The sequence below is a fragment of the Acomys minous genome (genome assembly GCF_964271855.1).
Source record: "Acomys minous genome assembly, chromosome: 17".
Classification (NCBI taxonomy): Eukaryota; Metazoa; Chordata; class Mammalia; order Rodentia; family Muridae; genus Acomys; species Acomys minous.
In genome coordinates, this window is record NC_140500.1 from 51088412 (window position 1) to 51111225 (window position 22814).

Genomic DNA, 22814 nt, shown 5'->3' on the forward strand with positions numbered 1-22814 from the left:
TGACCACAGCTATTACCTCTAGAGTACTGGTCATACACAGACACTGCTTCTTCACGCAGAGCATCCTAAGTCACTCAAGTCTGACAGCCACCCCAGAACAGAGTAGCTGGCCAGTGGTTTCATCTCCCGTAGGTGGGAGAACATGGTGTGGGCCCAGGATCACACAGAGCAGGTGAGGAGAAGCTGGTTTTGAACACAGTCCCTTTGAGTGCTGACCCCACAACTGAACTCCCGAATCCCATTGCCTCCTGCATTACTTTGCAAACTGCCTAGATCGCTGTCCTCTGTCATCTCCGACTGGTCCTCAACAGAGCTAAGGCTGCATGTTGAAGTGGTAATGTTCTGCATATGGTGTGTTAAGTAAACTACATTATTAAGATTAGTTTCTTCTTTAAATATTTGATTATGTGTATGTGTGTGAATACATGGCAGGGTGCATGCAACCCTCTTGTGGTCCTTTTCCAGTTTCATGTCATATACCCACACTCACACACACCCTCTCGCCCTCTGTTCTCTGTTACACCGTGTGTGTGTGTGTGTGTGTGTGTGTTTTCTAGGTGTTACCTCCTGTCTGAAGAATGACTAGTGAAACATTGCTCCCATTCTGTGAACTGTGTCTTTACCCTGCTGTGTGCTCTTCTTCTCTATGCAGAAACTTAAAGTTCACGTGATTCCATTTGTCAGTTCTTGGCGTTATTTCCTGCACATGGGAACCCTTTTCAGAAAGTACTTGCCTATGCCTGTACCATCGAATATCTTCTGTGTGTTTCCCAAATAGATGCTCTGGAAATTCTTTTCAAGTTATTTCAAGCATCTTTCGGGTTTCTATCTATGAACTGGAGTTAATGGTCCTTACCATGTGTGGTTTCTGTGAAGCATAATGGAGTTCATCTCTGTAATGTGCCCGGGACAGTAACTCAGAGAGAGGAAACAGAGTAGCCAGTAGCGTCCTAGCCCAGAGCTGCCATTACTGATTCTCTGATAACAGAGTCTTCTCTCCTTGTGAAGAGAGCTCTGGTGTGCAGTCCTTCTTTCCTGTTGTATTTCCCAGCGGTGTTTAGTCCCCACCCCTTTTCTTAAACAGGCAAAGATCCCATAACTACACACACACACACACATACACACACACACACACACACACACACACACACACACACACACACACACACACACACAGAGTAAACAGATCCAAACTGGTTTCCTTCATGAAAGATGTCTCAGAGCTTTCAAAGTGCTTATTTGTGTGGAGAAAGTTCCAGATGTAAATATTGTATGCCATGTTTAACCTAACTAAGTTTCTTTTTTTTGGAAATGTCTTATGAGACTAATGTTCACAAACCACTCTCTCAGAAACATCATCATAAAAGGTTCAGGAAGCTGAGAATAGATCTTGTCTCCCAGAAGCTCTTGTGTCCCTGCATTTTGCGTCTATCGGTTGCCAGGACCATGCACACTTGACAGTGGGCAACGTGGTGCTTTGTTCTTGTTCTCGTTTTCTTTCTTTCTTTTTTCAAAACACTGCTTATAGTTTGTTGTAAGAACTGGCCTTGGGAACATCACCCTGAAAGTACCTCGGGATCCATTATTGTTTTTGAAGTTAGCACCTTGAAGAATGATTAAACCACATTGGTTTTTACTCACACCAATTAGAGCTTTATGCATGTGTAACAGGCCCTGCCCTTCACTTAGCTTTTTCTCCACCTGCATTCTAGAAGCATGTGGCACTTTATTGAAGCATCCGTGGGTTTTAGGGTGGCTTTGTTGTTTGTTTCTTTGTTTGCTATTCCTCTGATCCCAGTAGAACTTTCTCCCTTGCCTTCCTTAGTCTCTGAGTGAAGCCTTCATTATGTATCTCTGAACATAGTAACAATAGTGGAGATCCTAGCTCTGACTAAAACTGAGATGGCAGAGACTAGTCAGCTCTGTGCTGGGTCTTCAACTCCCAGGTCAGCTAAGAAGTGAGAGTGTTACTACTTGGGAAGATGCATTGGTTACTTTTCTCTTGATGAAGTACTTGACAAAAGCAACTTAGAGAATGAGGCCTTCATCTTGGTCCTAGTTGAAGGGACATCATCCGACATGGCAGCAGGAGGAGCACGAGGCAGCTGGTCACCTTGCGTACACAGTCAGGAAACCTACAAGATTAGTTCAAGCAGCCACGTGTCTTCCTGCTTTGGGTTTAGTCTATGAACCCAATCCATGAGTCCATGGGCTGGCGCAGCTCACAATCAGGCTCAGCCTTCCATTTTAAGATTAGGCTCTCTGGAAACAGCCTCTCAGATGCCCATGGTATCTCCTTGCTGATCCAAATCCAGTCACGTTGGCCATAAAGACCAACAGCACAGGCGGTTAGAGGGCAGCCTGTGCCTTCTCATTCCTCGTCCTTAGGTACTTGTCCCATGCAAGCAGGGGCTGACTGCTTGTGCCTTCCGGGTCTTCCCTTCTCTCTGCCTTCCCTTCCTTCCTTGGTCTTTATAAAATTGTAGAACTTACTGTAGAACATGATTGTAGAACTGTTTGCTCGGGAATTCTTAATTCTATTACACTAATTTGTAAAAAGGAGTCTCTTCTATGCTGTACCCACTATCTTACTTACAGTGTTAAATGAGGTTTCTTAATGCTTTCCTGGACCTTGCTCTGAAAGAATTTTATGTCTCCTTTAATAGCCACAATTCTCCTCTTAGATATTTACCATTATTGTCTTTATTGTACTGATGAGGAAACCGAGGTTTCCAGGCCAGAAACTCCCCCAGGGAAGGGCAATATTGAGTTAGAGAAGGAGTGGGAACCAAGACCTGACTCCAGTAATGGTGGCTGCCTGCCTTCCATTCCTTGATCAAGTTCTTGTGGAATAGATGGGAAATGAGGCTTTGTTCTCGAACCCTCCTTTTGGTCCTTGCCACATGATTCATCAGCCCACCAAGACCATGAAGTCACAAGGTCACTCTGTGCCTTAAGAATGCTCAGTTAAACTTTGATAAGCTTGGGAAAACGCAGGGCAGTAACTAACCTCCCAGATGTTAACATTAATGTTTGGGTGGCCTCCCCTCAGCCTAGTTGGCAGAAGGAACACTTTGGTGAGTAGCCACTATGTAACGTGTGTGTGTGTGTGTGTGTGTGTGTGTGTGTGTGTTTCTCTAAAATAACTCTGATTCTTTAGTAGCACAGCAAGTACTTCCTCACATTGTAAAATGAAACTTCAAATATTTTCACCACTACGTGAGCAAACCTCACCAAATTTTAGTAGTAAAATGTTTTTCTTCATAATGATGCAATCCTTTTTTCTGGTTTTGTTTTTTGTTTGTTTGTTTGTTTGTTTTTGTTTTTTCTTGTGTTTTGTTTTGTTTTCGAGACAGGGTTTCTCTGTGTAGCCTTGGCTGTCCTGGACTCACTTTGTAGACCAGGCTGGCCTCAAACTCAGCCTGCCTCTGCCTCCCGAGTGCTGGGATCACAGGCAATGCAATCCTAAATGTTTACAATATTAGATTTTTAAGGCTTGGACTGAGTTTTAAAGTTGCTCTGTGCTTCTTTTTGTCCTTGTCAAGTTACTTAGGCATGAAATAGGTGCTCAAGAAGATGTTTTCAACTTCCAATTTGAAAGAACTGTTTCTTAGAAGTATTTTCTTATGTAATTCTCAAACAGCCTTGAAATGGAAGCAGGAATTTTTGTTCTGCTCATCTACGGGATGGAAGTCCCCCTCCCTCCGCTCCTCTGCTCCTTCCTCAGTAAGGTACAGTTGGATGTCAGGAGCAAAACGTGGCGTGCTCTGCTCCACTGTCCTGCCCATGAGGACAAACGTCTTTGAGATCATTATCCCAAGCCAGAACATTATTTTTAAGTGCACTTAGTCATTCCACCTTAAATGGTTCCTCTTAAAATCTAACTCATATCATAATTTTATGACTGGTTTAAAAATAGCAAACAAGAATAATGACAGGATTTATTTACTCCTTCCTGTGCACCAGGCAGGAGTTAGCATGTTGTATTCATAAACGCCCATTATCCCTCAAAGGAGCTGTAAACAGACACTGTTTTTCTTTGCTTTGTAAGTGGGAGAACAGAGAGATAGACAAGGATGTGCTTAAGGTCAAGTGGGGCTTCCATGGAGTCTGTTCCCACTGGGTGGGTTCTTAGAGCCCTGCTCTGGTGGTAGAGAGGCGTTAGAACTTTCCTTTTGATGGCATCGAAGCCAAAGTGATTGCAAAAGCCAACATTAACCTAGGTTTAATAATTGCCCTTGGGAACTGTACTGCTTGTGGTGTAGTCACAGAAAGACAACTGCCTGGCAGACAGCCTCTCTCTGACTCTCTGACTCCTGGTCTCTCTTCTCTCTCTGTCTCTGTCTCTGTGTGTGTCTCTCTGTCTCTCTGTGTCTCTGTGTCTCTGTCTCTGTCTCTGTCTCTCTGTCTCTGTCTCTCTGTGTCTCTGTCTCTGTCTCTGTCTCTCTCTCTCTCTCTCTCTCTCTCTCTCTCTCTCTCTGTGTGTGTGTGTGTGTGTGTGTGTGTGTGTGTGTGTCTGTCTGTCTGTCTGTCTGTCTGTCTGTCTGTCTGTCTGTCTTTGTCTCTCACACATTTTTGTTTTGTTTTATTAAACACGGTCTCATATAGCCCAAGCTGGGTTTACTCTCCAGATCCTCCTGCCTCTACTTCCAAAGTAGTGGTGTTACCGGAATTCACCACCACAGGCAGCAACGCATCCGTTTCCATGCACATATGAGAGTCTTATTGTTAAATGTGCATTTTCTCAGACATGTACTCGATTCTTAGAAGAAGCAACACACTACTGGAGGGTTTCGATGAGGTCAGGTTTCTTAGAAGCGATCAGACAAAGAAAATGAGACTAATGTTCCAAGACTGCCTAAAGAACAAGAGACAAGTACAAAGATTCCTTGTTTCTAGGGTTTTCATTCAAACCTCAGGAGGCAACCTGGCTGACAAAATGGCTTAGCGGGCAAAGGGGCTTGCTGAGCAGACCTGAGAAGACTTGGAGGCCTGAGCTTGGTTCTGAACAGTAGAAGGAGAGAAGCAACTCCTCGGGGCCTGACCTCCGCATGAGTGCCACAACATATATACTGACACTCACACAATAACAATTCAGGTTTTAAAAATTATTTAGAGTGAGACAAGGAAACTAGGCACTTTGGGAAACAATTTTATAGCTGTTCAATGTATAAAATGTAGAGATATCATGTGACCTAGACGTTCTACTCGTAGGTATGAGAAATGAAAACACACTCACCCCAGATATCAGCTTCCTTCCATTGGTTTGTTGACTATTCACCCAGACGTCAAATGGACATGCATGTTGGTATATTCTTTACAGTTGGTCATTTGACAACAAAAAGCAATAAAATAGGATATATACCACAACATGAAAACAGTAAGGAAGGTAAAAGAGACTAGATACAAAATGCTACATAGTGTACGAGTCAGTTCATATGATATGCCAGAAGAGGCAAACCCATAGATGTCAAAACATAGATTATTAATTGGTAGAGCCTAGGAAAAAGAGTGACTGCTGATGGGCATAGGATTTCTTTTTGGAGACAATGAAACTATCCTAAAGTTAGACAATGGCAGTAATGGCTCAATTCTACGACTATGTTAGAACCCACTGAATTGGGCTGAAGGTGTAACTCAGAGGTAGAGTCATTATATAGCATGCATGAGGTAATTGGCACTGGTGAGAGCACATACACACAGCTACACGGTGGGGAATATACATTTTGAAGGGGTAAATTGAATGGTATGTAAATCTTAACAAAATTGTTATTGAAAACTAATAATAATTCAAAGCTATGTAAGGGGCAAGGGTCACACCAATACGTGGCCATTTATACTGTACTTTTTACAAGAATAAACTTTAATTAATTAGTCCATTGTTATAAAAAAGTATTACCCAAACGACACTGTAAATTCCTGAAACACAGCCCTTGATTCTATTATGCTGAAAGACCACTGCAGAACAGTGTGGGTGAAGTTTGTTTTTTATCCTAACAGTGTGTTCTTCTTGGCTGAGAACTACCTCTGTTGTTACAATTCTATCTTGAGGCTAGTGAATAGGTAGGTATATTAGGTTTAGTATCGTGTGTGTGAGTGTGTGTGTGTGTGTGTGTGTGTGTGTGTGTGTGTGTGCGCGCGCGCGCCTGTGCCCTTTCTTTCTTTCTTTCTTTCTTTCTTTCTTTCTTTCTTCCTTTTGGTTTTTCGACTTTTGGTGTCACTCTGGCTGTCCTGGACTCAGTTTGCAGACCAGGCTGGTCTCAAACTCACAGAGATCTGACAGCCTTTGCCTCCTAAATGCTGGCATTAAAGGCATGCACCACAATGCCTGGATCTAATGCTACATTTGAAATAGCTTGCTGAAATGAACAATGGGCTTGAAGTTAGTTGGGCTAATTAAATCAATCGGTAAGATTTTAACTCATGAGCAGGAAAAAAAATGAAGTGGGTAATGAGCCAGGGAGATTCACACCTGACAATAAGCTCATTTCGGTATGAAGAAGTGAATTGGTTTTCCTTCAATCTGGTTTCATTTTTATTTCACTTTTATTTATTTGTATGCAGAAGGAGTGGGGTAGTATGTGCCCACTTGTGAGTCAGAGCACAAGTTTCCAAGTTAGTTATCTCCTTCCGCCCCTGGTGGGGACGGGTCTTCCCATTCCTCAGTTCCTTCTGAGAACTCTCAGAGTAGATGTTTTTCTCCTTCCTGGCTAACACAGTGTGCTATGGTTTGGTTGTGGCTTGTCTCTCCAAGGTTTGTGCTCACAGGTCTCAGTCCACACATGGCAGTGTAAAGAGTGAAGGCCTTGATAGGTGAGACCCAGTGGAAAGCTGCTAGGCTGCTGAGGATGCTGCCCAAGAAGAGACTTGGGCGGTTCTCGTGGGTCCGTTGTTAGTTCTCCCAAGACTTTATTGTTTTAAGAGTGATCCTGACCCTGCATCCTGACATCCCATCTTACCATCTGGTGTCTCTCGCACTTGCTTCCTCTGTGACATTATCCTGTGGCCATACCAGAAGACAAACAAACGGGCTGCCTAACCTTAGCTGTCCAGCCTCCAAAACTGTGACCTAAATGAATGATTTTCTTTACATACTGCTCAACTCTGGATATTTAATACAAAATATTTATAGTAGACATTAACAATTGTTTGCTTTTCACAAGTTTAGTGACAACTTTTCTTTTTTTTTATGAAGTTATTTTTTGAGAATTTCGTATGTGTACTAATTTTACATTAATCTGATTTCTTTCCTTCCAATTCCTTCCAAGTCTTCCTCACTTCTCAAATTCAAGACCCCCTATTGTTTAGTTATAATTGCTACACATCTATACATATATGTGCCTATGCATATATATACACAAACACATATGCTACATCTACATACTTTTATAAACAAAGTACGCTGAGATCATTGTGTTGCACTTATGTATTTAGGGCTGACTTCTTAGGATTGGCTAGCCTATAAAAACTGACTCTGTCTCTCAGCAACTAGCAATTAATTGCCTGTAGTCCAGTGATTCTCAGCCTGTGGGTTGCTACTCCTCTGAAGCCAAATGGCCTTTTCACAAGAGTGGCAATATTTATATTATGACTCATAACAGTAGCAAAATTAGAGTTATGAAATAATTTTATGCTTGGGGGGCCGTCACTGCAACATGAGGAGCTGTATCAAAGGTTCATAGCTTTAGGAAGGTTGAGAACCACTGCTATAGTTTTTCTAGCTCTGAAGGCTGTGAAATTTCCCCCACATGGGCCAGTTGGTGTTGATATTTTTTTAGGTCTTGTTTAGGCAACCGTATTATTTGAGATTTTTTGTGGATGTTCCTTCTTTGTCATATATAGAAATCACAGAAAACATTACACCCTTGTGCTATGTCTCTTACAACCCCTGTCCACAGTGTTCCCTGAACCTTAGGTTTAGGGTTTGTGTTGTAGGTATATCAACTAGGGCTGAGCACTCCATAGTCAGTTGGTCTCTGCATCTTGTCTGCTTGTGGCTTTCCGTAATGATCTCTGCTGCTGTAAAAAGAAGCTTCTTTAGTTACGGCTTAGACCTGTACTCAGCCATAGGTGTGAGGATAAGTATTTAGCAATCAGTTAGAAATCATGCTGGTTTAGAAAAGTGACAGTAGCAGGTTCTTTTCTAGGTTTCATGGTTTTGCCAGTCGTGGGTATGCCAGGCATAAATTCCTTTTTATTTTGAGGGCCTTAAGTCCAGCTAGATAGCAGTTGGTTTCTCCCAGGGTGTAAATGTCACTGTTGCGCCTTTCAACTGTCTTGCCATTCTGGTCATTGTTGTTTGTAGGCCTTCCGGCTGGATAGGACCTATTGGTGGTGTTCTCACTTGGCGGCTAGCATGGTTCCTCCTGGTACCATGAGAGCCGGTCCTCATGGCGGAGGCTTCCGGGTCACGCCCAGCTTCATTCCTCCAAGCCTGTGTTGGAAGTGTGTGGAGTCTTTGGCAAATTTTGGGAATCAACAAAAGGCAATGTTTCAGGTGGTCTCATAAACTCCCTGGCCAACACTTGGAAAGGCGATTTCCCATGTCTGGTATGGGGGTATTTTGTTAGTCTATGTTTCTTGGGGGAACATTGTCACACCGAATGGCATAACTTCATTTAAACTATATACTTATATACATCTAAGCACATACACACACACACACACACAACACACACACACACACACACACACACTCACACACACACTCCCCAGATAATTTTCACTCCCTGCCCTATTTGCCCCCATTTCCCTCTTCATAACACCTATACCCAGCTACTCCCTTCCCTACATCTTCTTCCTCCCCTGCCTCTCCACTCACCATGGTCAAGCACACATTTACACCTAAAGATTTGGAGCTAAGATTCACATGTGAGAACACACACACACACACACACACACACACACACACACACACACGGCATTTGTTTTTCTGGGTCTCAGATGCCTCATTCATTTTTGTTTGTTAATTCAGTTTACTTTGCTTTTGCTTTCCAAGACAGAGTTTCTCTGTGTAGTTCTGGCTAGTGTGGAACTAACTTTGTAGACCAGGCTAGACTTGAGTTCAGAGATTTGCTCACCTCTGCCTCCTGAGTACTGAGGTTAAAGATGTGTGCCACCATGCCACCAAGCTATTATTTACTGGCAAATTTCGTGATTTCTTTTTTTTTTTTTTTTTTTTTGCAGCTGAATATGTCACCCATTTTGTTTATCTGTTCATCAGGTGAAGGACATTAGGCTGTTTTCACCTCCTGACTACTGTGAATGAGATTGCAATGAACTTGGTTGAGCACGTAGCTGTGAAATAGAATGTCAAGTCTTTTAGAACATATGTCAACCAGCGGTATAGCTGCGTTGCATGGTAGATTTACTTTTATCTTTTTGAGAATTGTGCACACTGATGTCCATAGTGACTGGACAATTTGCACTCCCACCAACAATGAATTTCCTCTGTCCCCACGTCCTCGGCAGCAATTGTTGTTTTACTGACCTTGGCCATTCTAACCAGTGTAGATGAAATCTCAAAGTAGTTTTAATTTGAGTATCCTAATTGTTAAAGATGTTGAACAATTTTTTGAGGTATTTCTTATCCGTTGTCATTTTTTTTCTTTTGAGAGCAATTGGTTCAGATCCTTAGCCCACTTTTTAAATTGGGCCATTTGTTTTCTTGTCTCTGCTTTTCTGGGTTCTTTATATATTGTGGGTATTAATTGTATATTTGCTGCATAGTGAACAAAGATGTTCTCCTATTTTATGCCTTCCTCTTCACTCAGTTATGTCTTTTACTATACAGAAACTTTTTAGTTTTATGAGGCCCTATCTGTCGATGACTGATCTTAATTCCTGGGCAAGTGGAATTCTATTCAGAATGTCCTTCCTAAAATTTCAGCAAAGTGGCAGGATGTAAAATCAACTTAGAAAATTGCAGCCTTTCTATCCATCAACAAGAGATACAGTGAAAAAGAGATGTTGAAAACAGTCCCACTTACACAGCTTCAAAAACTGAGACATAAGCCTAACCGAGGAGGCAAAAGACCGCTAGAATACACACTCTGAGTCTGCAGAAAGACACCGGCTGGGGGTGGGGTAGGGGTGGGGGCGTGGGGGAGGGCACCAGGAGCAAGGAAGGCCCCCATGGTCCTGGATGGGCAGAATTAGTACTGGGAGAATGACCATCCTACTAAAAGCCATTTACAAATGCAATGCAATCTTTATCAAATCCTCACAACATTCTTCACAGAACTAGGAAGAAAACCTAAATTTAAATGGCAACCACAAACCCCTGACAACCAAAGCAGTCTTGAACAAAAAAAGAACACTGCTGTGGGGGATTATAACCCCAGATTTCTAGGTACCTTACAGAGCTATAGTCACAAAAGCAGAGGGGTACTGGCCAAATTAGACACGTAAATCAACGGAACCAAATAGAAGACCCACAGATAAGTGCATGTAGCTACAGGGATCTGATATTTGACGAAGATGTTGAAAATGCACACTCGGGAGAGACAGCATCTTCAACAAACAGTTCTCGGAAAAATGGCATATCCACCTGGGGGAGAGTGAAATTAGACCTGTGTGTATCACTGTGCACAAAAATCAGTTCTAAATTAATCGAAGACCCCAGTGTGAAACCTGAAACACTGAAACTGACAGAAGAAAACGTAGACTGTGCTCTACAACATACTGTCTTTTGAAAACAATGTTATTGAGTCACAGTTCCCTAACCATGCTAGTCACCCATTTAACTTATAAATCGACGTTTTGGGGCATATCCGCAGATAGGTGAAATGCATTGCAGTCTCTTTTAGCACACATTGAGATTAAAACACTGTCCTCGTTAGCTGTCACTTTCCTCTTTTTGTCCTCACTACATCCCTGGCCTGAAGCAACTGCTCCTTCACCTTCCTGTTCTGCCCAAGCTCTCACTCTGAGCATTTCCTATGGCTAAAGTCATATAATATGTGGCCTCTTGTGACATCTGCCACTTTACTGATGCAGTAAAGTTCAGAACAGTGTCTTCTAATGACTCGAAGGTCAAATTGTTATCAAAGTTCAAATTATAAGCCTGGCTCAGTCAGTAAGCACAAGGGCCCGAGTTCAAGCCCCAGAACCCATGTAACAGACAAGAGCCTAAGCACTGTGGTGTAGACCTGTGATCCCAGCAATGGAGAGATGGAGACATGCAGATCCCTAAGGGTCACTGGGAAGCCAGTCTTGCCTTTTTGGTGAGCACCAGGTTCCAGAGAGACTATGTTCCAAAAACTGGGTGGACAGATCTTGGAGAACTATATATGACCTTTTCTGCTGTCTTCCACATGCATGTGCAATATATGTCTTTCCCCTATACCCTCCTACAAAAGAGCACTCACAGTCGGCCTTAAGCAAGGAGTATTTCCTACAAAAGAGATGAAACATTTTCTTAATGTACAAAGTAATTTTACATTTCAACATGTCTCACTTCCCTAATGTAAAAAGCCTACAGTCTTGAAAAATGTCTACCGCTAACTGTGGGTGCCTGTATATGTGCATCCAGGTGTACATGTGTGTATGTGTACATATGTATGTGTACATACTCATGGAAGCTATAGGTCAATGTGAGATGTCTTCCATAATTGTTCTATATTGCTTTTTTTTTTTAAAGATGGTGTCTGTCATTGAACCTGAAACTTAGCAATTCAGCTAGACGGGCTTTTAGTGAACTCCTGGGATCCTCCTGTTCCTACCTCCCCAGCCATGGTATTTCAGTTCTCAGAACCAACCTGGCTTTCTGTGTGAATGCTACAGATCCATACTTCAAAGTCAGGGGCTTGTGTTTGGACAGTAAACACTTAACTGACTGAACCATCTCCCTAGAACCTGAAAGCATCATTTTAAAACATGTAGATTTTTTTCCTGTAGGTATAGACCGCCATACAGTGAATTGTCATCTGATTTGTTACAGAACTCAAAAGCAATCACAGTAAAGACAAGCAGAAAACCAGAATGCGAAAACGGAGAAAGAGGAATAGCCTGGCAGATGATGTGGCACTACTGAAGGTGTTCTCTGGCTACGGCAACAAGACAAATGTCACAAGGGACAGGAGAAACCACAAAAGAGCCAAACGCTTTCTGTCCTATCCACGGTTTGTAGAAGTCATGGTGGTAGCTGACCACAGAATGGTTTTATACCATGGATCAAACCTTCAGCATTATATCTTAACCCTAATGTCAATTGTAAGTATCCCAACCGGAAGGTGACTCATGAACTGACTCAGGGTGCTGCTGGAGGGTGTGTTTTCTTTTCCATTCTGCTTGGAGCATCATCTGGGCCTGCAAATGACTGAAGAGAATATGCGGTTACTCACTGGTTCCCTTCTTATAATAAAGGTCGTAGATATCAGTAGCGAGTGTTGGCTCTCCTCTGAGTGTTGAACTTGTTACTTGAAAAGTCTGTTTTGGCTTAGGTTGGATTACTGTCCTCAGTTCAAAGATAAGAGTGCTGACTCTCCAAGGAGTTATGTCACTTGCCCAGGGCCAGGCACAGCTAACAGGCGCTTTAGGTGTTATGTGTGACCTTCAGCTTGTTTTATCTGGAACCTCGTGTTCTCTGTTGAACTGAGGGGCTTTGCACATCCTGGTAGTACTGTGCAATGAGGGTTTGGAGTTCCAGGCATTCATGATGCTTTTCAAAACAATGCATCTGCTCAGTCTAGCATCTTACTCAGGGCTATGATCAGGTAGGCCAGAGGGAAGCCTAGGAAGCACTGGATTTTCCCCTCCCGTATTACACTGAAACACAAGACATCTATCTGCATGATTAGAAAATCAAGCAAACCTAACACTAGGCGTCCTCCTCTGCACATGTCCCCCGCACCTTCCCAGAAGCAAGCACTGCTAAAGGTTCTGCTGTGTCTAAGCAGCACGGTTCAATACAAATTCAATCTAACTCGCAGTTTGATTTTTAAATATTCTAGTGGTACATTTTAAAGAATGTAACAAAACAGACAAAATTAATTTCTATTTTTGTACCCATATAGTATCATTTTATAATTATGGAGAAAGACTTTACATAAGTGTTTTCCACACTAAGGTTTCAACATCCAGTTTCTGCCGGTTCAACTAACCATGTATCTGAAGCGTTTGGAAGGGCTGGAGTGATTGGCAAAGTGCTTCCCTCACTAACTCAATCCCTAGCACACATGGAAAAAGTAGACATGCTGGTGTGCACTTGTAATCCCAGCACTAGGGAAGCAGAGAAAAGTGGACCGCTGGGGCTCGCTGGCAGCCAGCCTAGCCTGCTTGACAGCTCCCAAGGAGAAAAACACTCCACATGCACATACATAGCTGTGCACTGAAATGCACACAAACACACATACACACATATGAACACTCATGACCCTACCCACGCACACCTACATGTGCATATGCGTACGCGTGTGCGTGGTACACATGTGCACATACACACACGCGTACACACACATACACACACACACCAGAAAAAAATCTTGCACCTATATTAAACACATATAGACTTTCTTATTAATATTCCATATTCAATAGGACATAACTGTTTCCATTGTATTAGCTATTATAAGTAACCTAGAAATGACTAAAAAGCTATAGGCTTTATGTAGGTTATTCACCATTTTACAGAGGCAGCTTGAGTGTCCTCAGCAAGCCCGGAACCAAGCTCTCAGAGACACAGAGAAATTACTTCACAGCTTAAAAAAAAAGACAGGGAACACCCTCGTACATTCCCTTATACGTTGGAGTTTTTTTGGGTTTTTTTGTTTTTTGTTTTTTCTTTTTTAATTAATTTTACACAGTAGTACACGGAAACCTGATGTCACTGATTTTCCTTCTATGGATTAACCCTTCTTTACCTGAACAACCGCCTATTGTGACTACGTTTCCCAGGAGCACGTGAAAAGCCACCATGCTTTGGAATGTCTGTCCTCTTCCCTCCCCCCCGCTGGCTTGCTCTTTTCTTCTTTCCCCACCGCTGTAGGACATCCCCACATGTCACCCAGCCCAGCTTCCCCTCCTCCTCACTTCTATCACTGCATGCCCCATATGCAGCCCTCTCATGCCCAGGAAATAGAAGGAAACCCTAAGCTGACCTGGCAAGCCCCAGCTCCGTGTGCACCCCCCACTGTTTCAGGCCTGTCAGAGAAGGCTGACTACAGACAGGGCTTTGGGGTCCGATGATCTAGGCTGTAGTTTCTGGCTCTGCTGCTTGCTGCTGTATAGCCTTAGAGTCTCCAGGTTGTAGTTTGCTGAGAGAACTAAGTGCAAATCCAGTTCTCTGCCAGAATCTAGTCTATGTATGGTAAGTGCCAGTTAATGTCGCTGACATAATAAATTATAATACTGAAAAAACAGTGCAAAAACAGATTGCACTGCTGTTGACCATATAAATGGCCAGTGGACATGAGGACCATGTGCCAACACTTATATGGACACCCAGGACTTCAAATGTCAGGGAACTGCTTGATGGAAAATTAATATGCACTGCTTTGGAACAAATAACTGTCAGGCCAGATGATGATTCAGCTTCAAGGGAAAATAACTCAGAATTTAAGTTTGCTAGAGTTCATTTTCTTTTTAATCTAAAACTGCCAACTCTGAATTTTGCGAAGAGGCTGTAAGACAGTGTTTGTACAGTGAACATTCAGAACCGTAAAACACATGTGTTGCATGAAACGTAAAAAGTGCTGGAAGGCAACCTAAGAAGTGAACTGCTTGATCTTACTGAGTCCACCCGCCATTAACTTTGAAAACTTTATCTCGGTTGCAGGTAGCTTCTATCTATAAAGACTCAAGTATTGGAAATTTAATTAATATTGTTATTGTGAACTTAGTTGTGATTCATAATGAACAGGTAATAAAGTTTATTTTTCTCTTTCTTTTTCGATCTGTATCCGAAATGGCATATCTAATTGGTGTTGTTGCATAGACCAAGAGCAATTCTTCTCTGTGTTTAGGAAGGACCGTCCATAAATTTCAATGCCCAGACAACATTAAAAAACTTTTGCCAGTGGCAGCATTCCAAGAACCTCGTAGGTGAGATACAGCACGACACTGCTGTTCTGGTCACAAGGTAAATAAATGATTGCTGATCCCTCCGGTCCCTCGATGTCAGGTCAAGTTAACAGGAAGGGTCTTACACTGCTGGTAGCCAGTCCTACTGGGGAGGTTCTCAGCTTGGTCCCTGCAGACTATTCATAGCAGCTAACTCTTGCTGGCGCAGGCTGCCCCGAGCACTGCAGAGCTTTTGGCAGCACCCCGAGCCTCTGTTCTCCACACCTCAGTAGCACTCTCCTCCTCTCAATTATGACAACTGGCAGGGCCACCAAACACTACTGCATGTGCCTCGAGGGCGAAGTGGGGGGGGGGGGTCACCATTCTGGCTGAGACTCTCTATTGTATGCATGCCACACGAGGACTCAGTTCGTAAGGCAGCCCTAAAAGCAAATGCCCCTCTACAGCCAGAGAAGCTGCTAACCACATCCAGCTTACAGCTGCCATGTAGTGCCCGAGTCTAGTGCTGCCAACATATAGGAATTTTTTTTTCTTCTTTCGCAAGAAACCAGAAAGAAGGAATTTTTAACAACACAACATCTCCCAGTTTTTATACGGCAAGCTACTCTCAAAGAGTGTTTTTAAAAAAAATATACAGGGCAACATAGAGGTGCTGGCTTAATGGTTTTTCTTATCATGGTTTCTCTTACCACCTCGGGCACAGTTGTAAACACTCTCATTGCCCCACAAGCCATTACTGGAGATTGAAAGCAGGGCTTTGCCCGGTCCTTGCACATGGGCTTTACAGCTAAGCCACAACTCCTAGCCCATCAGTCCTCCTAAATGAATTTACTGAAAGGCAGTGAGCCCTTTACAGTTTCCTACTCCTGGGTATTGAGGAGAGTGTTTCTGGGGTGGCTTGGGGGGTCCTCTAGCTGTTCTGGGGCTACCCCATGTAAACATGAATCCTTAAGTCCATGCTGGTGGGGAGGACCTTGGTAGTTTGCCTTTTGCTAATCCCATCCCTAAAATGAACTTGAAGTCTCTGGGGGTGGTTTTCCTGTGTTCACCTTCACTCTGGTGTTGTCACAACCAAAGTCTGCTTTGCTCTTAGGGAGGATATCTGCCGAGCTCAGGACAAGTGTGACACCTTAGGTGAGTCCTTGTGCATGTTCCCCATGGCTAAAATGGCTTCTTTGATGTGTCTCTCCCAAGTCATAATTGCTCCTTAAAGTAAATCCACGTTGGTTTCTCCTCCTCCCTCCTAATAGGTCTGGCTGAGTTGGGGACAATCTGTGACCCGTACAGAAGCTGCTCCATTAGCGAGGACAGTGGGCTGAGTGCAGCTTTCACAATTGCCCATGAGCTGGGTCATGTGTAAGTCATTCAAGATCGGTCTCCTAAAACGTGGTTCCCTCTTTACAACTGTTTTCTTTAGTGGAGCTGAGACTTCAGCACAGATTTGACAGGACTGAAGGAGCCGAGCCTCCCTGAGACAATCCGCCCTCTCCAGGCCTGGTTCTGTGCGCCTTTGGTTGGCCTGTTTATATTTGATGTGCAAAGTCTTAATCGTTTTTCTGCTCCCACTGGTGACTAAAGGAAAGATGCATTTTCAATTCCTTCTAGCGCAGCAAAGCATGGATTAGCTTGGAGAGCTTTCTTGAATCAATGTATAGGTCCAGAAGGTTGCTTCAGCATCACCGTTCGCGCTGGTCCACAGAGTTTAACAAATCCAAATCATTCCCAACGCTAGTCATATGTGTAACTGTATAACTCAGGTGGTTAGCATCTGAAACAGCGATACCCCTCCTTCAGAGAACAATGAACGAAGATGCCGATCAGAAAGTAGCCACTGTGAGATAACTCTCCTTGTTTGTTTTTCAGAGAGAGAGAGAGAGAGAGAGAGAGAGAGAGAGAGAGAGAGAGAGAGAGAGAGAGAAAGTGAGCACAGAGAGGAGACAGGGAAAAATCGGTGTAAACTTGCCAGAAATTATTCTGATTTGGGGCCATATTAGTGTATCCCTGAAATAATTAAAGCATGTGTTATTTGTATATTTAATATGGTTTTCTCAAGAGAGTCATTAGTGACGTGGAGCAGTATGTCTTTTGTGTCAGAGTTGAGCTTTGTACAGAGCTGGCATTATCAGGGAAGAAAGCCATACAGTTCACATGCTCTTCAAAGACCCCTTGTACATGCTGTGCTCGGGATGGAGCTCGATGTATGCACACATGTGCACACATGCGTGCACATACTCAGAAGCTTATTTTGATAAGTGCCCTCCCATGCTGTATAAGAACACGTTTGCTGTTTTCTTTCAATGAAACATTGGCAGAGATTTAATGTTTAGAATGGAGTCAAGGCTTTCGATGTACGCAGGCCACATTGGCTTAGTCAGTGTCTCTTTGGGCCTTCTGATTCCTGGGACATATTCATGAAAAGCAGAGAATCCTCAAGATGACTTGTATTTCCAGGTTACTCATGTGAGTAACAATATGGTCTGACCTGATCAGGTGATGAACTCTCTCTTTCCCTTTCTGGATCATCTACAGAGCGTGGGCAATAGCACATTCCTCATTGGGTATCTAAGGGAGGCTAGTTCCTGGACCTGTCGTAAGTACCAAACTCCACAGATACTCAAGCTCTTTTTATGAAAAGGCAATCATCTTTCATATCACTAGTGTTTATTTTGCTTTATACTTTAAATAATATTTAGATGACTCATAATACCTAATATGACATAAATAGCTGGTATATTATATTATATTGACTGAGGGGAGTCCATGCACATTCAACATAGACACAAGTTTAGTTTTCTGCCAAATTCTTTCCATTCACAAGTCATGGACCCTGTGGATGTGTGATTTGTAGATGCAGTGAGTCAACTGTCCCATTCACTGCACCAAATAAGTGATGAAACAGAACATCTAAAACACTGACTACATGTCCTAGTGTATTATGGAAGTGAACAATCTTGGTTATTATTGGTCAGCAAGTATTTAAGAAGTAGTTATTGCATCCCTCAAAGTGAACAAATGTGCTTGTTAAAGTGGAAATCAGTTTCTGTTTATTTATATGAGGAAATAAGTAAACTCAGTTCCACCTAGTTACGGTGAGTTGGGAGTAATGTGCAGCTCCTGTCCACCAGAGAAGCATGCTGGGATTCAGTGCTCTCCTTGCGTGAGGTGTGCTAGGGTCAGTGTCGTGTTGACTACATAGCTGGCACCTGCAAGCCAGAGCATAACTTCATTGAAGAAACGGGCTCTACAATATTAAAAACTTTGAGTAAATCCATCTGATACAGATCACATTTTCCCATCTCTACTGGCAAACTAAAGGACCCATTTAAAAAAAAAAAAAAGAGGCAGAACACCAAAGAATGCGCAGGCTTCACTCCAGATTTTTCTTTTATAAGAAACAGGTCTACACCCTTCTATCTCACTCACATTTCCTGAGTCCAGTGTGAAGCAGGGAAGGGAATTCCTCTCTCAGGGCTAAATTAACCACATGCTCAGTGTTCTGACTGACAGCAGCCCTTCCCAGAGAGAAAAGATGACCCCCTGACCTTGTCACCTGCCAGATAATTGCCTGGACTGGAAGGCCACATGGGTCGCAGAGGGGGTGTGCATTGAGGAAATGCTATCACTTTCCCCCACTTCCTCTGGGGAAGCCAGGAATGGAAAGTATGTGTGAATCTTGCTGCCACCAGCCCAAGCCCAGGAGGACACTGGCAGGGCTCCACAACCTCCCCTCAGGCAGATCGAGAAAGAGCTGAAGAATCTTTTTATGCCTGGCTTTTCAGGAAGCCAGTTCCTGTCAGCTGGCATTGACATGTGAACACCTTTGTCATCTCTGCCTTCAGCTGGCTGTACTTGTGTGCTTACGATCCCTGTGCCACTTCCTATGAATTCATGCACACACTTTACATACTGTAACATGGTGATACTTTCCTTGATAAACACAAGTCTGTCACTTGTCACCCTGGCCCAGAAATAGAAGATGTAAGGCCCACAGGGCTCTTCACATTGCAAAGTCTTGGCTTTCTTTTGTGACACTGATTCAGTCTTTCCATCGACAACAGTATAGCATCCTGCCAAAATCCTGACTCTACGGGTTGCCCTTTAACTGTTTATTAGCATTTCCAGCTACTGTCTGCTAGCACCAACTACAGCACATTTAGAGCCTCTGCAATTCCAACAAATGGGCTGTGCGTATCTTTCCGCACGCACTAAAGGCATTTACGTTAAACTGAGTAACAACGCTCTGGTGTTCGATGCTCCACCTTGAATTGTCTTACAACTTATTCAGCTTCACCACAGCACAGTAGGAAGCTGTATGTTTTCCTTACATTTGTTACACAACGATGCCAGCAAGAATCACTGGTGTGTTCTGACATCCTCACCATTGTTTTCTCCACCTGTAGGTTTAATATGCCTCATGATGACAGCAATAAATGCAAAGAAGAAGGTGTGAAGAGCCCCCAGCATGTCATGGCACCGACACTGAACTTCTATACCAACCCCTGGATGTGGTCAAAGTGCAGTCGAAAATACATCACTGAGTTCTTAGAGTAAGACCTCAACTTTCTTTTAGTAACAGCCTTTAGTGCATCCATTCTCAACCCGTGTATTGCAACTCTTTGGCGGGTGCAACAACCCTTCCACAGGGGTCACACATCAGATATCAGATATTTGCACTATGATTTGTAACAGTAGCAAAATTACGGTTATGAAGTAGCAACAACGTTTTATGGTTGGGGGTCACCACAACATGAGGAACTATATTAAAGGGTTGAGAATTAGGAAGGTTGCGAACCGCTGCTCTAGTGTCTGGTCTATATGAAATAAATCATTAAGGGGAAAGAAAACACAGTTTAGCATTCCTTTTGGATTGTTGTTTTGATAACATTCCTTGGAGGAGTTAAAAAAAGAAAAATTCTCTCTAACATCTGTTAGTTCATAGCCTTGCCAGTGTTTGGAAGATGAGAAACTGGTCTGAGCAAAGAGTTGGGTTCTTAAAGGGAATATGCAAATATTTCTGCATTTGTATAATGCTTTGAAATTTATCCAGGCCTTTGGAGAGGGCTGTGATGATGAAGGGCCCAAATATTTATGTACTGCTAACCTAGTAATCGTGGCTTTGGAAGGGATAGGATAGCGGGAAGTTGCCAGAAAAAAGTATGTGATAGGGAGAAACAAGGGCATTGTTTCCATCTCTTTCTTCTGCCCATCTCTTTATGTCCTTTACCTTTTTTTTAGAGGTTCCTCAAAGACCTAATTACATTATACAATTGCCTACATGTCACAGACCTAGTGCTCTCCTTTCCCAGAAGTACAGAAGGTTAAACAATTGCCTCGGGTCACTGGTCTACATTTCTGCATCCACAAGTGGAGGGGGCTTTGTTAATTAGAACTTACCTGGTGTAGGTTTTCCAGGAGAGATGTTGGCAGAAACCTGAATGAACTGGAGGGCTGATGTTTTTCTTCTAAGCAGGTGGCTTGAGATGCCGTCTTGCTATGAGTCATTGGGCCCTTACTTGGGGAAACACTGACTACCTCCTCCTACAGACCAGGCCCAGTGCAGAGATAAATGGACACGAGCTGTAGCTCTGAGATGCTTACAGTCCACCAGGTAGGATTGTAAAACAAAACAAAGCAAATAAGCAAAAAATGAGGAGATCAGTGCTCCTTCAGATACTAAATTTCCTCCAGGCTGTGCCCCATGTGTAGACTATCTTTCTACAGAGTATGTGTCAAAAATACAGCTTTTGCTTCTAGACTTACCCTTGGATGAAGAGAGTAGAGCAAAAGCCAGAAGCAGCCCTCCTTGCTGCCACTGGGTGCCTGCGTGGCCTTTGCCTGTATCTGCAGCCTTCAAGAGCCTGGCTCACCCTCTGTATGTTTCTACTTTCCACAGCACTGGGTATGGCGAGTGTTTGTTGAATGAGCCTGAATCCAGAACCTATCCCTTGCCTTCCCAACTACCAGGCCTCCTCTACAACGTGAATAAACAATGTGAATTGATTTTCGGGCCAGGGTCTCAGGTGTGCCCATATATGGTAAGTGTTCAGGGTGGTTTCTGCCCTCTGCTGTTGATTCCAGACTGGTTTATGGTCACATTTTTCCCACTTGATCCTCACTCTAAACCAGTTACCCAAGTAAAGGCTCAGAATGAACTTCCCACCAATGGCCATGCCTGTGACAAGATCATGAGGCAGTGGCGGGCCCAGTAGCTCAGAGTTTAGCCTGTGCTTTCTCATTGCACCCTTAGGACAGCTCAAAGGAGAGATGCCACTGTGGTGTCCAAGTTAGAAAGTAAGTCCAGGGTTGAGGGTAATGGCTTCTTGCTCTTTGTTTATGCCCTTCAGCTTGGAAAAGTAACCTGAACTATCGGGTCCCTTTCAGGTCCAACACGGGAATTCATGAGCCAACCCTGGTACCATGATTTAACTTGTCAAGGGTATGCTCTGGGACCAGCTGGGTCTTCAGTTCACTTCTGGTCATCACCCAGCTTCCTGGGCAGCTGGCTGCCTGCCTTGTTGGGTGGCTGGGTGGTATTTTGATGTACCAGTCAGGGATCTGTGTAGATAAGCAGACTTAGGCTTTGTGGGATGCCTCAGGCTGTATCTTTTGGAAATGTGTGTTAGTTTTGCTAAAGAGAGACTTCAGTAATGGTGGATTGTGAAATATAAGGATTTCTTAGCTTGGTAATGATGAGAACATATACTTTAGTATTTTGTTTTTCTGTTTTTCCTCCCACAACCTCCAGATCTTAACAATGGCGCATTACATGATCATGGTATTATACACATACATACGCAAATGCACATGCATGTACTTGGGCACACATGTATGTACCAAACACACTAATTTTGGAGCTAAAACAAAGCAAAATTCAAGTCCTAATCACTTGAAGAATCCTAGTGTAATGCTAAGAATTATTCCTCATCCCTCTGACTCTCATTAATATGGGGGGGGGATGGTGACAAAGGACCCTATGATGTCATGTATGTCTCAGAGGCTCCTTCAGGCACAACCCCTTTTACAGCACTGTATCTCTCTCACCGGAACAGAAATGTGAATTAGGAGGTTGCACTTTAGAATATTTTACAATGATAAATAGATCATACCAAGAAGAAAAAAAAAACCATCCCTTTGCAAGCCAGCCTTTACCACTGGCAAAGCGTGAACTGAAAGGGATCCTGGCCCTGTGTGCTTACATCGTGTCCTGTCTTCCCCTGAACGGTGCAGATGCAGTGCAGACGGCTCTGGTGCAATAATGTGGATGGAGTACACAAAGGCTGCAGGACTCAGCACACGCCCTGGGCCGATGGAACCGAGTGTGAGCCGGGAAAGGCAAGTGACACCCTGTGCTGCCTCTCCTCCTGAGATAGAAACGCTACTGACTTGGGTCGAATCGGTGTGGTGTGGTGGCATAGAAAGTATTACAGTGTGCTTCCGCACACATATTCTTTTGAGGATGTAGGTATGGCTTACAACTGAGAGCTGTGACAACTTAATTTTAATAGATACACCATTTAGTGTGTGGTGATTTCTCTTCCGAGATTGGCACTGGAAAGCTTGTATATTAGAATCAAAGAAATGCCAAGATGCTGCAAGGCTGACACCTTAGTTACTATTTTACCAGGCTTTTCACCACGTGTGTCCTATTTTTTTTTTTTTTTAATATAGAGCCATGATGCTACCTGGCACATATCTAAACACAAATTCTCATGAGCTGGTTTCGGTTCCCACCGATGTGTTAATAACTAAACAAAATGCATTGTTTTCCTGGGCCAGTGGTAGCATAGTCCTGT

General features: G+C 43.3%; 1 protein-coding gene across 2 annotated transcripts in view; it reads left to right on the top strand.

Moving 5' to 3' along the window:
- The window catches only part of ADAMTS9 (ADAM metallopeptidase with thrombospondin type 1 motif 9), a 166776-nt gene that overhangs the window by 17501 nt on the left and 126461 nt on the right, over positions 1-22814 (top strand). For both annotated transcript variants that reach the window (XM_084766612.1, XM_084766613.1), the window contains exons 4-11: positions 11942-12213; positions 14777-14860; positions 14964-15079; positions 16115-16155; positions 16272-16377; positions 19422-19568; positions 20915-21056; positions 22249-22353. In XM_084766612.1, coding sequence (XP_084622738.1) covers positions 11942-12213; positions 14777-14860; positions 14964-15079; positions 16115-16155; positions 16272-16377; positions 19422-19568; positions 20915-21056; positions 22249-22353 — 1013 coding nt within the window. The remainder of the gene's footprint in view (positions 1-11941; positions 12214-14776; positions 14861-14963; positions 15080-16114; positions 16156-16271; positions 16378-19421; positions 19569-20914; positions 21057-22248; positions 22354-22814) is intronic.